General features: G+C 46.6%; 1 protein-coding gene across 1 annotated transcript in view; it reads left to right on the top strand.

Moving 5' to 3' along the window:
* Positions 1-5,972, top strand: part of RUNX3 (RUNX family transcription factor 3) — a 56,093-nt gene extending 50,121 nt beyond the window's left edge. Inside the window, exon 5 of the mRNA XM_067533854.1 lies at positions 3,439-5,972. Coding sequence (XP_067389955.1) covers positions 3,439-3,962 — 524 coding nt within the window. The 3' untranslated portion in view covers positions 3,963-5,972. The remainder of the gene's footprint in view (positions 1-3,438) is intronic.
* The last annotated feature ends 6,957 nt before the right edge of the window (positions 5,973-12,929 follow it).

Here is a 12,929-nt window from a genome sequence, read left to right as displayed (position 1 = left end):
ACCATCCAACCAGCCATTGCTCAACTGGTGGGCATCTCAGGGTGGGATTTTGGCCAAGGTCACTGTGGAAGCTCTCCTGAATCATGGGAATGTTTGTGTCTACAGATAGCAGACAAGATTTAATTCAGCCCTAGAATCCCAAAGACATGGAATATCTGCTGGTACCTTGGAAGGATGGAAGGCTGACCTGACCATGCTAGGATTGGAAGCTAGGGCTCCAGCTGTTTTAGCTAGTCCAGACCTGAGGCTTAGATCCCGGGGGAGTACCTAGCTCAGGTAGTGTCAGGGTTTGATTCCTACAGTTGAACCCACCTAGAGAAAGAGCATGGGAGTCTGGGTTGGTTTCCATGCATTGATGGCACCGGGCATAAATGACATATTCTGTTAAAATACTCTCAGAGTTCAAATGGCTTCACTATCCAAGGGTCCTGCTAGCTCTCAGAGGGTCAAATGTTGTGTACACCAAAGACTTTGTTGCATTTTTAGTATTTATTAGTTCAAAATCATCATATTCACCGTACTCTTTCCTCTCTTTCTTTGCTCCTCTGAGCCCATGCAGAAGCCAGATGATTTGCATGACAATGGTCGCCTAATAGTCTTGCTGGCTGGATGCACTCAAACCTTTATTTGTTAATGCTAGGCATTGTAAATCTTCTCACTGAGCTGGAGACCTCAGTGGAAGAGCATCTTTCTCTCTAGAAGAAAGCATGTCCCTCACTTCAGAGCCTACACAGTACCTCACAGTCAAAACCAGCGCCTCCAGGAGGTGAAGAGCCTCTAGGACAATCACTGAGGCCAGATCGCTTCCCAATTACAGAGCAGGAAGCTCTGACTTTCATACTTCAAACCAGAGAAAAACAGATCAAACCACCAATATGAGTGAAAGACGAAGGGAGGCTAAATGCAATGATTTACTCCTAGGTAGGGCTTTTTATCCATAGCACTCAAAGCCCCTTCCAAATGATCGCTATATACACAACAGGAAGGATGTGGACAAATTGGAGAGAGTCCAGCAGAGGACAACAAAAATGATTATGAGGAGAGGCTGAGGGAACTGGGCTTGTTTAGTCTGCAGAAGAGAAGTGGGGGTGGGATTTGATAGCAGGCTTCAACTACCTGAAGGGGGGTTCCAGGGAGGATGGAGCCATGCTGGTCTCAGGGGTGGCAGATGACACAACAAGGAGCAATGCTCTCAAGTTGCAGTGGGGGAGGTCTAGGTTGGATATTAGGAAAAAGTTTTTCCCTAGGAGGGTGGTGAAGCACTGGAATGGGTTACCTAGGGAGGTGGTGGAATCTCCAACCTTAGAGATTTTTAAGGCCCAGCTTGACAAAGCCCTGGCTGGGGTGATTTAGTTGGGGTTGGTCCTGCTTTGAGCAGGGGGGTGGGACTAGATGACCTCCTGAGGTCCCTTCCAACCCTCATCTTCTGTGGTTCTGTGACATGTTGCATGGAGCAGGCCATGGGTCTGAGAAGTGCTGCTCTCTGCCTTGGTCGCAAGCGAAGGAAGTGTTTGGAACAGGGCTCAGGGCAAGCCATTTCTTGTACCTCCCTTGGCCAGCTCCATTCTCCTGCTGCTGCTTGGTTAAAAGAGGAATAGTCCAAGGCTCCAGAAGTGGAAAATTTCTTGCCCACTCTCTGTACAGCTTGACCCGACTTCATGGGCTGTGAGGTTGTAATTGTCCCAGTCTCCGTAGCTGTCTCAAGAACCATGAGGCTAAATCTTGCTCTCCCACGCAATGAGCTGCAGGAGGGTCAACACTGGGTGAGGGATGCCAGGCCCCTGAGGACATGGGTTCTGCAGTAAATCACGCCATCTATGGGTGCAGTCTCCTCTTTTCTGCGCAGCCTGTCCCCCAAGCCCACGGATATGCTGGAATCCCTGGGGAAATGCCCCAGATCTTAGGACAGCTGCGAAAGTCTGGCACATTCGTGAGACGGCCCAGTGCTCCCCTGGGAACTCCCCAAGGGCTCCCTTTCCCAGCTTGTTCTGTCTGGGAAATCCTTTGGGTTTGCAGTGGTGAAAGGTGGCTCCATACCTCCTTCACCCTCCCCTCCCCAAAAAGACCTGGGGGGGCTCCCCAATGTCTAAGGAAATTAGAGAGGACACCATATTATATCAGCCTCCCAGTCCCTCTAATTGACTTTTGGCCCAGGAGGATCATGTTTTCCACCCTTTTGATCCCCTCAGAGGCAAAAAGCAAGCAAGGCCATTGTGGCTCCCTACCTTGGGAGCTTTCAGCTGTGTGTTTATCAGCTCCAGCCCCTGATGCTATCAGCATGAACGGGCCACCCACATGAAGGCTTAACGGCCTGGTCTAGACTCCGGCTTTCCCTCCTTGTCTCTGTGTGTGCGTGTGTGTACACCAAGGGGGCCTGGGACTGTCTGTCTGGGGCCCTGTGCTGTTTTATTTACTACCCAGCCCACGCAATGGCTAAACAAGATTTTTGTGTGTTTATAGGGTTGGGTTTTTTTAATTTCTGCTGGAGATGAATAAACCGCTAGAGAAATAAGCTTATCCCCAGTCTTTCATGGATAGGAAATACAGCTTTTAGGGCAGGAAACCGGACTGGCCTAAACAAATGACTTTAGGATTTTTTTTTTTTTTAAATCTTCCACAACTCCCCACAGCTGCAGATCTAGAATGTGCCTGTCACTGTGAATTTTATTTCTTGTTCTGGAGACACAAGGACTACTGCTCCAACACAGGGGTATCTACCACACTTTAGAGTACTGTACAGTGCTATGAATCCTATACAAGCAAAAATACCTAACCCGTCTCATCAGTAGAGCTGAAAGAGTTTTCACCAAGCACATTGTCTCCATTTTACAGATGAGGAAATTGAGGCACAGGGTGCTGCAGTGACTTGTGCAAGGTCAGACAGCAAACCTGTGGCAGAGGCAGGAATAGAGCCCAGGTTTCCTAAGGTCCAGTCCAGTGCTCTAGCCACTAGGCAACACTGCTCTGTGTCGCACTGCTGCTTGGTGTTCGATCCCTACTTTGTGTTTTGTTGTTCACATACCTAAAGTGTTTATTTAGGGGGAATAGGTTAGAATTTCTTCAGTTTCAAGGCCTGGTTTGGGTAAATGCTGTGATCCTTCAGGACAGCGCCAGACCTAATGCCAGCTACAAGGGCTGGTATGCGCCCCGTTTTTACATCACTTTTGTACCCAGTTTTAAAAACAATGCAGTTAAGTCAGTACGACCCCTTCGCGTGGCTGCAGTTCTACCTGTATACGGGTGTTTATATCAGTGTGGCTTTCTCCTGCGGCAGAGGCAGGCCCAGACCTTTGGACTTACTGAGATAAATAACTCACCCTGCATGTTAAGCGTCAGCCCCAAGCACGTACTGAAGCTGCGCCCGTCAGCCATGCCCTGTGTTTCCCGGGTGCAGCAGGCAAAGCCTAACCAGTGACTCTTCTTTCTTCTTCCAAACAGGCACGTCGGAGCTGAACCCCTTCTCCGACCCGCGTCAGTTCGATCGCCCCTTTGCCACGTTGCCGACTCTCACTGAGACCAGGTTTTCCGACCCCCGGATGCATTACCCCAGTGCCATGTCGGCGGCCTTCCCATACACGGCCACGCCCTCCGCCACGGGGATCAGTGGCATCAGCATGACCGGCATGCCCACCACGACCCGCTTCCACCATACCTACCTTCCGCCACCCTACCCTGGCTCCACCCAGAACCAAAGTGGACCCTTCCAAACCAACCCCACCCCTTACCACTTGTACTACGGTACATCGTCCGGATCGTACCAGTTCTCCATGGTGGCCGGGGGGGAGCGCTCGCCCACGAGGATGTTGTCCTCCTGCACGAGTGCCTCGGCGGGCAACAACTTAATGAATCCCAACCTTGCCAATCAGAATGATGGGGTTGATGCGGATGGGAGTCACAGTAACTCGCCTACAACCATGACAACCACCGGGAGGATGGATGAGTCTGTCTGGAGGCCCTACTAGGAAGGACTAAAGTAGGCATGTGTAACTTTAACTGAACAAAATGCCCACCGATATTTTACTCCTTATTGATAGCGACTAGAGTAAAATGAGGCCTAGCGTGGGACATCTCCCAGTCTGAAGAATCCTTCCCTCCCAAACATAGGCAATTCTCAATTAAAGACGGACCAGAGCTGTACACAGTTCAAGACACACGTCCACCACGCTTGAATTTGTCACTCAGTAAGGTTCCTTTGGTCTCTTTGCAATGGGTGCATTGTATATAGGGGTGCGTGGAATCAGATGTTTGTTAATTGCGGAGTTATGTCTGTGTTCAGAACGCCTGTCGATCATCTCAGTCTTAACCAAAATGCCGTCCTCCTGCACAATCATAAGTGTTAGAAAAAATTTTTAAAAGAGGCCCCAGAAATCAGCCCATCCATCTCTCTACAAACGCAGGAAGAATGAACTAAAAAGCCTTAGCCACTCTCCCCCCACCGAAAAAGGGCCTTTAACCACCAAAAGAACTCAGTCATGACAACAGGGAGTCACCAGAGATGCACGCAGCAGCTGAGATGTGAGTCTTGTTTACAGCAAAACAAATGTGACTGGCTCTTCCTGATGCGGGTACGCAGGAATCAGCCATGTGAACAAGTGCTGTGATATGATTCTGAAAGTGGTTGTGTTGTGATTTTTTTGTTGTTTTTAAAACAGTAACATGGCTGATCCCACTCCTGACAGCCTCCCCACTTCCTTCCTGTATGTTTACATGAGATGTATTTTTTTACAAGATGTGTTTTCCTTTTGTCCTGACTTGGATGTTCTTGCTCCTTCTGGTTAGTCTCGATGGTTGCATCTGAGACAAAAAATGCGTGTGGGACAATCCAATGTGTGAGGTGCAATTACAAACATGTTTGCTGCAAAGGGACTCGGAAGCCTTTGGAATAATATGAAATCCAGGATAGCGGTTTCTCTTCTGTCATTTCTGAGTGGCACACAGGCAGCTGTGGCAATATTTAGTATTTATTTTATGATTCTCTTCCGTTTTTACACCCAGAGTGGATTGACACACCATGCATTTGTGCTTGAATAAAGGAGATTGTCAGCTGATTCTTAAAGTACTAACTGAGATTTGGATAGCCCCCTCAATTTTAAATAAAATTTTACCCCCTTGGGGTTTTTTTAGACAAGTGAAATCATAACATATAGCACCTTTCAGCTCAAAGTGCTTTGCATAATTATTCCTCATATCACAACTCCTGCGGTGAATTCAGGCACTGTTATTATCCCCATTTTACAGATGGGTAAATTGAGGTAGAGGGCTTGGCCAAGGCCACATACAGTGGCACTATTGACCCACGTTTACCACTGGTAACAGAGCAGCAGCTAGAGGCCCCAGCTGAGATTAGGTCCCATTGTGCTAGGTGCTGCAGAGACACATAGTGATCATCTTCCACAGTGGCCTTACAACTGAAATAGACAAAGAATAGGGAAGTCAGCAGGGGACATCACCAGTAGCTTTGTGGCAGAGTCAGGACTAGAAGCCAGTGTTCCTGAGTCTGTGGGATTGCCACTGGACCATACTGCCACTCTGCATTTCTATCTGACATAGCTTCGCTGTGCTTCAAACAGGAATTAGGGCCTGAACCTAACATAACTTTACTCACTCTAGTTGTTCCAGTGAAGTCAATGAGACAACTCCTGTGAATAAAGTATGTTTGCCTATAGAATGGTTTGCCACATCAGCCTGCCACTGGGTTATTAGAGCTACCACTCTAGATCACTTACTGACTTTTTAACGTAGCACACCAGTGGCAGGGTTGGATGGGAACAGAACCCAGGACGTTTGTGTCGCAATAGCCTACTTTAATCATAGGGATCCTGCTTCTGTGTATAATGATTTGCACCCATGCAAAATGGATCCAAAATGCTACTAAATCAGACCGGAAGCATTTTACCTCCACTTTGCACTGGTGTAAATGACTGCACAAAGCGAAGCGCAGTTGAGAGTCAGGTCCTAGAATTAGATTCCCACGCCTCTTAAACAGGAAGCCCTCCTCCCCCCCCTTGGGAGTTAGGCACCTCAATATCTTTGATGCTCTGAACCAGAGGTCTCCTATAGTTGTGTAGCTGCTTCAGATGAGAGGCATCATTAATAATAATGCTTTAGCACAGTTCTAAGTTTATAATAGCCTTGTGCATATTTAACAAGGCACATGGCTGACGGTAAACATACGTCCAGCGGGGTGATGTAGAATAGGCCAAGAGTGTCTTTTTTTCCCCCAATAAGAGATTATGAAATGACTCAGTGTGTTTTTTAAAGTTAGCATGAGAATTATTTGGCATTTGGTTGCTTATGTCTAAAGGTGAGAGTTGGGATTTTAACGCCTTTGAAAATCTCATCCTAAGAACCACAAATAATGCAAAAATGGTCGACATCCCAAATCTCAGTGGGTATCTTTCCAGCAATCAAGTGCATAGTAACTGCACTACCATTTAAATGCAGGATTGAGACATCAAATCATACGTACCTGGATTTAATTGTAAAGCTGCAATGACCACTCATGGATTTAAAAACTGCAAACTCCACTTGCCTTAGCAAACAGCAAGCACATGCCTGTTGATTGCCATCTGTCTGTCAGCCTGTATAAACTGGATCATCGCAGCCTGTGTTTTGATGCATTCAAGTTTATCATACAATGTTTCCACTGATAGAAAGCACAAAGAAAATGAGTAATTTTTAATACCAATTTAATGGTTTTCATGGAGTATTTAAAAGCAAAAAAAAAAAAAAAAAGAGCAAAAAAATAAATAAATCTGTAACTATGTTCCTTTATGACATATTGTCATACGAAGGTGTAAATACAGACACCTCTATTTTATGCAAATGGTCACAAGACGGGCCAAAAAAATTTGCTTTGCACTATAATTTGCTTTTTTTTTTTTTTAAAAAAAATGCACAATCGCTTGTACAGTAAAACCTTTGGCTTACAAAATATTTAACTGTAAAATCTAATTTTTGGTCTTCTGTGTTATAATAATATAATTCTTAAATGTGTTGAAGGATCCAGTTCTTAATAATGCTTCCTCTCTACTTGCGTGTGCAGGGTTAAAACAGCAACAACAAAAAAGGAGACAAGAAGAAAGATCTTTCTGTAGATAAAGATGGCAGAATTTGTTTATTTGTTTTGTTTAAATGGAGTTTGTTGATGGACATTGAAAAAAAATGCTAGTAATACCAAATAATGTGGTTATTTGTGTACTATACCAGCCCTACTTGAAGGTACGCCCTGTATTTAATATGTAGCTCATCTTTTTACCTGTAGCACTTGTCACTGGGGATTGGGGGGGAAATCTTCTCCCATTGAAGTCATAGGCAAAGCTCTCACTGGGGATGATTCTGCTGCTTTTTACTTCAGTGAGCACAGGATCAGGCCCCCTCTTGTTAGCCTATCTTGTGACTGGGTGGAAGCAAGTTTGTAAGAAGCCATAGCAAAGTGGCCAGTTCTGCTTTTCTAATATACGCGTCGATGTTCTTATCAAATGTACGTGATTATCTTGTCAGGCATAAGTGCGATCATTTTAATGACTTTCCACGTGAAATAATAAATGTATGGTTACATGTCTCCCGGAGCCTCCTGCTGATTCGATTTTCTTCTGCCAGTGTTTGTGCAGATAAACAGACTAAATAACAACGCGCCCCTCATCCCCCATGCCAGACATCTGAGGAGCTTCAAGCATTTCAGAGCCAAAACAACCTACCCAGCGTCAGAGAGACAAAATCAATCATTTCTACTGAAACCCTTTTTTTACGTGACCCTAACCCACATCTCAGCTCTGCACAAACTTTTGTGCACTGCAAAAGAGATGAAATGACCCAAGCCATATAAAGCTGGAGTTGCTGTGACACTGCCATAGCTCAGGTGGAAACTGGCTTCTCGTTAGATGCCTGATCTTCTGAATTACCAGATCTTTGTGTTTTCATAACCTGCCCATGGAAACGCCAGCCCAGGAAATTCCACTGCACTTTCACAGCAGACAAAAAATTGGGCCAAGCTCCCAATCTGAAATAAATTGGTGTAAATCCAGAGCTAGTCCACTGAAATTAATGGCATTACTCCAGACTGACATCAGCAATTCTGAGAATAGCACTTGGCCCTTTTCTTAATTATACCTCACACATCTGCTGTGAAGTACATCAGCATTACAGATGGGTAAACTGAGGCACAGAGCGATTAAAAGCCCAATCTAAAGCCTAAAGAAATCCATGGAAAGACTCCTACAGACATCAGCAAAATTTGTATCAGATGCTAAATGAATTGTCCGAGGCTCCACATGGTAGTATGTCAGTTGCAGAAATAGAAGCCAGGGATGCTGATACCCAGCAGACTACTGTAACCACGTCTCACACTCCTGTTAAACAAGAACTAAGCATCCACAAACACATCTGTGTCACAATTACAGCTGAAAAGCAAAGGCACAGATTGCAGTGAAAACTTCTGCCCAGCTGCCCAGAGGGTTGGGCTCCTGAGACCCAGAGACTGCTTCTGCGACTCTTATTATTTATTATTTGCGTTACAGCAATGCCTAGAGGCCAGCTGTGTACTGTACAAACGCATATTAAAAACACAGTCCCTGCCTGGAGAGCTAAGGAGCTTGCACACAATTAGGCACAGAGCCTGTGAGAGAGTGCTGAAGCTGAGAAATTATTCAGATGCTCTTTTGCACATGGTTGCATGACTTTAGCCCATAGTTGCATTTCGGGGGGAAAAAAACCAAAGAAACCACAATAAAAGCTGATATGGGTGAGAACTCAGCTTCGTAGCCTCGGCCAACGGAACTGTGTTTCAAGTGAAGCCATAAGTGAAACCGCCTTTTTTTCACAGCTACTGGAAGAGGAAGCACCCAGCAATGAAACTATTCTTTACAGGAACGTTCTATTCCAAACTACTCGCAGCCCCGTGTAAAGACCAAAAGAGTGAGGGGCCCTTGGTTGCAAAGATGTGCTTTTTGCTGAGCAAAAAAAAAAAAAAATCCAATGGACAAGCGAGACAGAAAGCTCCCAAGCAGTTTGAAAGATGCAAAAGGCTTTTGCAAAGTTGATATTGTCTCTAGCCTCCCCGCCCCCACACACACACAATGAGCGTCATGAAGTTGTTGCAGGAGATATTTACATTCAAGCAAAGTTTGTCAGGGTCCCAATGTGGCACAGGAATTCCAAGGCTTTCTGGTTAAACCTGTACCAGGTGAGCATTTTTTGGAAGCCTCTGTGCCAAGCCATTCCAATCTGTGTGGGGAAATGCCCCAGGTAACTAATCAAGTGGATAACAGAGGAGATTGGAATGCTAATGATCTTAAATGTCTACAGCACATGGCAGCCAATCACATTAATAGATTCTAAGGCCAGAAGGATAACACAGGCCATAGGACTGCCTTGAAATAATTCCTGTTTGAGCTTTTTAGATCCCGTTACCACTTATTATTAATGTAGGCCCCCCCAACCGAGATCAGGACCCTAGTGTGATAGGCGGTGTACAGCCATGTAGCTAGGATGGATCTACACACCATTTTTGCACCAATGTAGCTACACTGATAGAAAAAAATGATGTGCTTTGGTCAATGCAAGTCCCTAGTGTGGATGCAGTTATACTAGTATAAAGAGGGTCTCTACGTGATAGTGTATAAAAGGGTTGGGCTGATTTGACTACAGTGTTTTTTCCATCGATTTTATTAAATCGATGGGACATTTGAGTAGAGAAGCCCTCAGAGACCGACCTTGTCTGGAAGAATTTGAACTTTAAATAGACCAACAAAGCGTGGGAGAAAAGGAAGTATAATTATTCCCATTTGATAGTCTGCAGCAGATGAAGGAACTGAATGCAGGTTTCCTGAGTTCCCAATGGCGTGCTTGAAACCACACAACCATCTTAAAGTGCTTAATAGACATTTCCGCACTCTCTGTATGCTAACTGTATAACTCTACCCTATAGATTCGCTTGTCCCATCCCAGAAAGTAAAAGCATCAATTCTTCAGTAGCACGCAACAGCAGAGGTTTGGAATGGAGGAAGAACCTGCAACCCAAATGAAACTAGGACAGCCCGTTAAGTCCTGGGATAGTGGGTGGAGCCTACCAGAACAACAAAAGCTCCGCCCCCTCCGATAAGGGAGGAACCACAGTACCCAGAATTTCAGAGATGCTGGGGGCTGATAGATGCAGGTCATAGGGTGAAAACAAGGGATCCAGAGGGGAGAAAACAGGGAACCCCTGAAAAATGCCACTGATCCAAGAAGGAATCCAAGTGGCCACTGCCCAGAGGAACTCTGCCTAGGTGCAGGCATGAACAAGAGATGAGGCAAAGGCCGAATATAACTCACCTGAAATAAAATTTGCCCAGGAGCTACTAGGTTATCGTGAAAAGTGCCAGCCGACAGTTAAAGTCCTAGGCCCGCAGTTTTACATGTCATCCATGAGCTAGCCCAAGCGGCTGTCCCATGTACCCCTAGCGCCACCACGATTTTCAGTGCACCAGCTTGAACAGAGCTTGCATGTGTCTGTCTGTCCACACCAGGACGCACATTCCCAGCTACAGTGTCAACAGGACTTCAGTGCTGAGCCCATTGGGCCTGAGGTGGCTTTTCAAGCCTTTGGCGGTGAGGAAAATGCCTTTTCCTCTTACGGTCGCCTGCCAGGGACATGACATCTCCTACACAAAGCAGCACGTGCACCTGCTTTCTCGGTCTCTTTCTCCATTCCTTCCTTCCCAGCCTCTACCTCCCGCCCTTCCTTTCCAGCTTGTGCCTTTCCCTCCTTTCTAGCTCTTGCCCCCCCGGAATCATTTTCTCGTCCACCTCACTTCCATCTTTTTCTGTCACTTTGTGCCCCTCTGGCATTGGAAACAGTGACTCTAAACCCTCCTCAATGCTACTCTGTGTAAGCAGCTCCCAACAGACCTGACAAACTCACGGCACCCAATACACTGCTTTCATGGTCTTTATCCCTCAATGGTGTCATGTGAGGTTGCTAATAAAAGCTTATGTCCTACGTACACATGACATTTAAGGAGATAGGTACTGAAAATATGTTTTAAAGTCTGTGTTATCCATTCACTGAGAAAACCTCTTAAAGGTTTGGTTCCTGTTGGACCAAAAACCAGCTAGTTCTGCAAAAGACTGAATCCTCGGGTGGGGAATTTACTTTAGTATAGTGGCGAGGTAACTACTGATAAATGTAGACCCAGGTTTGCATTTTAGGTTTTTATGTAACCATTTCTTTGTCCATTAGCCTGATTCACCATCTCCCTCTTAAATCTTGGCCTTTAATAATAAACTTTGGATTGTTTTTGCTATAACAATATCTCAGTGCTGTGGTGTGATAATGTAGTTGAACCAGTCAAGTAGTATGTATGCTGTTCCCCTGGGGACAACAAACCTGGTAATTTCTGAGCGTGGCCAGTGACAAGGTCTGGATACTACAGGGGAACGCTGTCAGAGGGGCTGGGGTATACCTATTGGTAACCTGCAAGGCAAAATAAGGGTTGGCAGGGCCTGGAGGAGATTTTTTTTTTTTTTGGGTGACTACCAAATTGCACAAGCAACTCCTCTTCTTGCTGGCGGCAGGGAGATAACAAGGTTACTGACAGGCCTGGGCACCCTGAGAAAGCGTAGCAGCAGGTACGTCTACACTGCGATCAAACACCCGCGGCACAGTGGTGCAGAGCCCGACGCAGCTGATTGGCCTCGCTGGGCAGCAGGGCTAAAAATAGCAGGGGAGACATTCAGGATCGGGCAAGCACCTGGGCCCTGAAACCCTCCCCCCCCACTCGCGGGGTCTCAGAACCCCGGCTCCAGCCCAAGCCCGAATGGCTACACCGCAACCTGACCTGTGAGCCCGGCAGCTGCCGCGGCCGTGCTGCGGGTCTTTTATTGCCGTGTAGACGTAACCCGAGACACACCCATCTCGACCCGGCTTCAACTGCCCAGCAGCCAGGGAGCTGGAGAGGAGCACGAGACAGCCCGCAGCAAATGGCGCTGGTGTGAACGGAGCCCGTGACTGCACTTATAAACCGCAAAGCATTTTTCTGTGCAACATGAAACGCTTTAACTGTTTTCCCCGCCTGCAGCTGGGGGCTGCTCTTCCAACCAGTTTTCATGTGCATTAGCGGCAGTGTAATTCCACTGCAGGGATGCCCTGGTGTACAAGACAGTTTTGAATACTGCCTACTGAGGCGCGAAATGGGGGGGAAACATGGAAAATTCATTAGGCGGCTGGGAAAAGTGGTGTGTTACACATCATTCACATCCACTTACTCAGCCGGCCCTCACGCCTTGGGGGAGATTCGTTTTTCTATCTGATTCACAGACCGGGAGAAAGCGAGTTTTAGGTTCTCACAGCCTCTCCAAACAAGAGGCAGCCTGTGCCAACGCCAGCCTGGCATTTGCTTCTCGGCAAGGAATGCCAGACACTTTGAACTAGATAACTAGGGCTGCGTTCTCATCGGAAATCACCAGCTCCACAGGGTCAGGCTGAGTCAGTGTTTGGGCGCGGGAATGGCGACTAGAAAATGCTGTTGGCCAAGCGGCAAGCTGGTTTAGTTGTTGCTGAGTCAGTCTTGCACTGGTGTGAGGGGAGGTCTCAGAGGTGGCATCTGCTGCTGGAGAAATAAAAGCAAGAACCTGGCAACTAATAGATATGAAAGATAAAAGAAAACTTTCAGGAGAGTACTTATTACTAGCATTATGGTAGCCCCTGCCAGCTCCAAGTGGTCACCTGGCTAAATTCCCACTCTCATCATTACATTCTGCAGCCCCCCTCCCCCCCAATTTCAGATGGCTACTGTAATTCTTCTCTTCTTGTTCCAAACAGCTGTGTAGATTAGCTGATGGGTTCTGCCGTAGAGGTGGCTGCATTTTGAGGATCTGGCCAGCTTTTGAAGTGTGACCTGGAGCCCAGTGTTAAGTAACTCTGGGTGGGTAGCTGGTGTGTGATGGGA

Source organism: Emydura macquarii, unplaced genomic scaffold (assembly GCF_026122565.2).
Source record: "Emydura macquarii macquarii isolate MOO-44397 ecotype Brisbane River unplaced genomic scaffold, CSIRO-AGI_Emac_v2 contig_3348, whole genome shotgun sequence".
Lineage (NCBI taxonomy): Eukaryota > Metazoa > Chordata > Testudines > Chelidae > Emydura > Emydura macquarii.
This window is presented reverse-complemented; position numbering and strand designations above follow the sequence as displayed.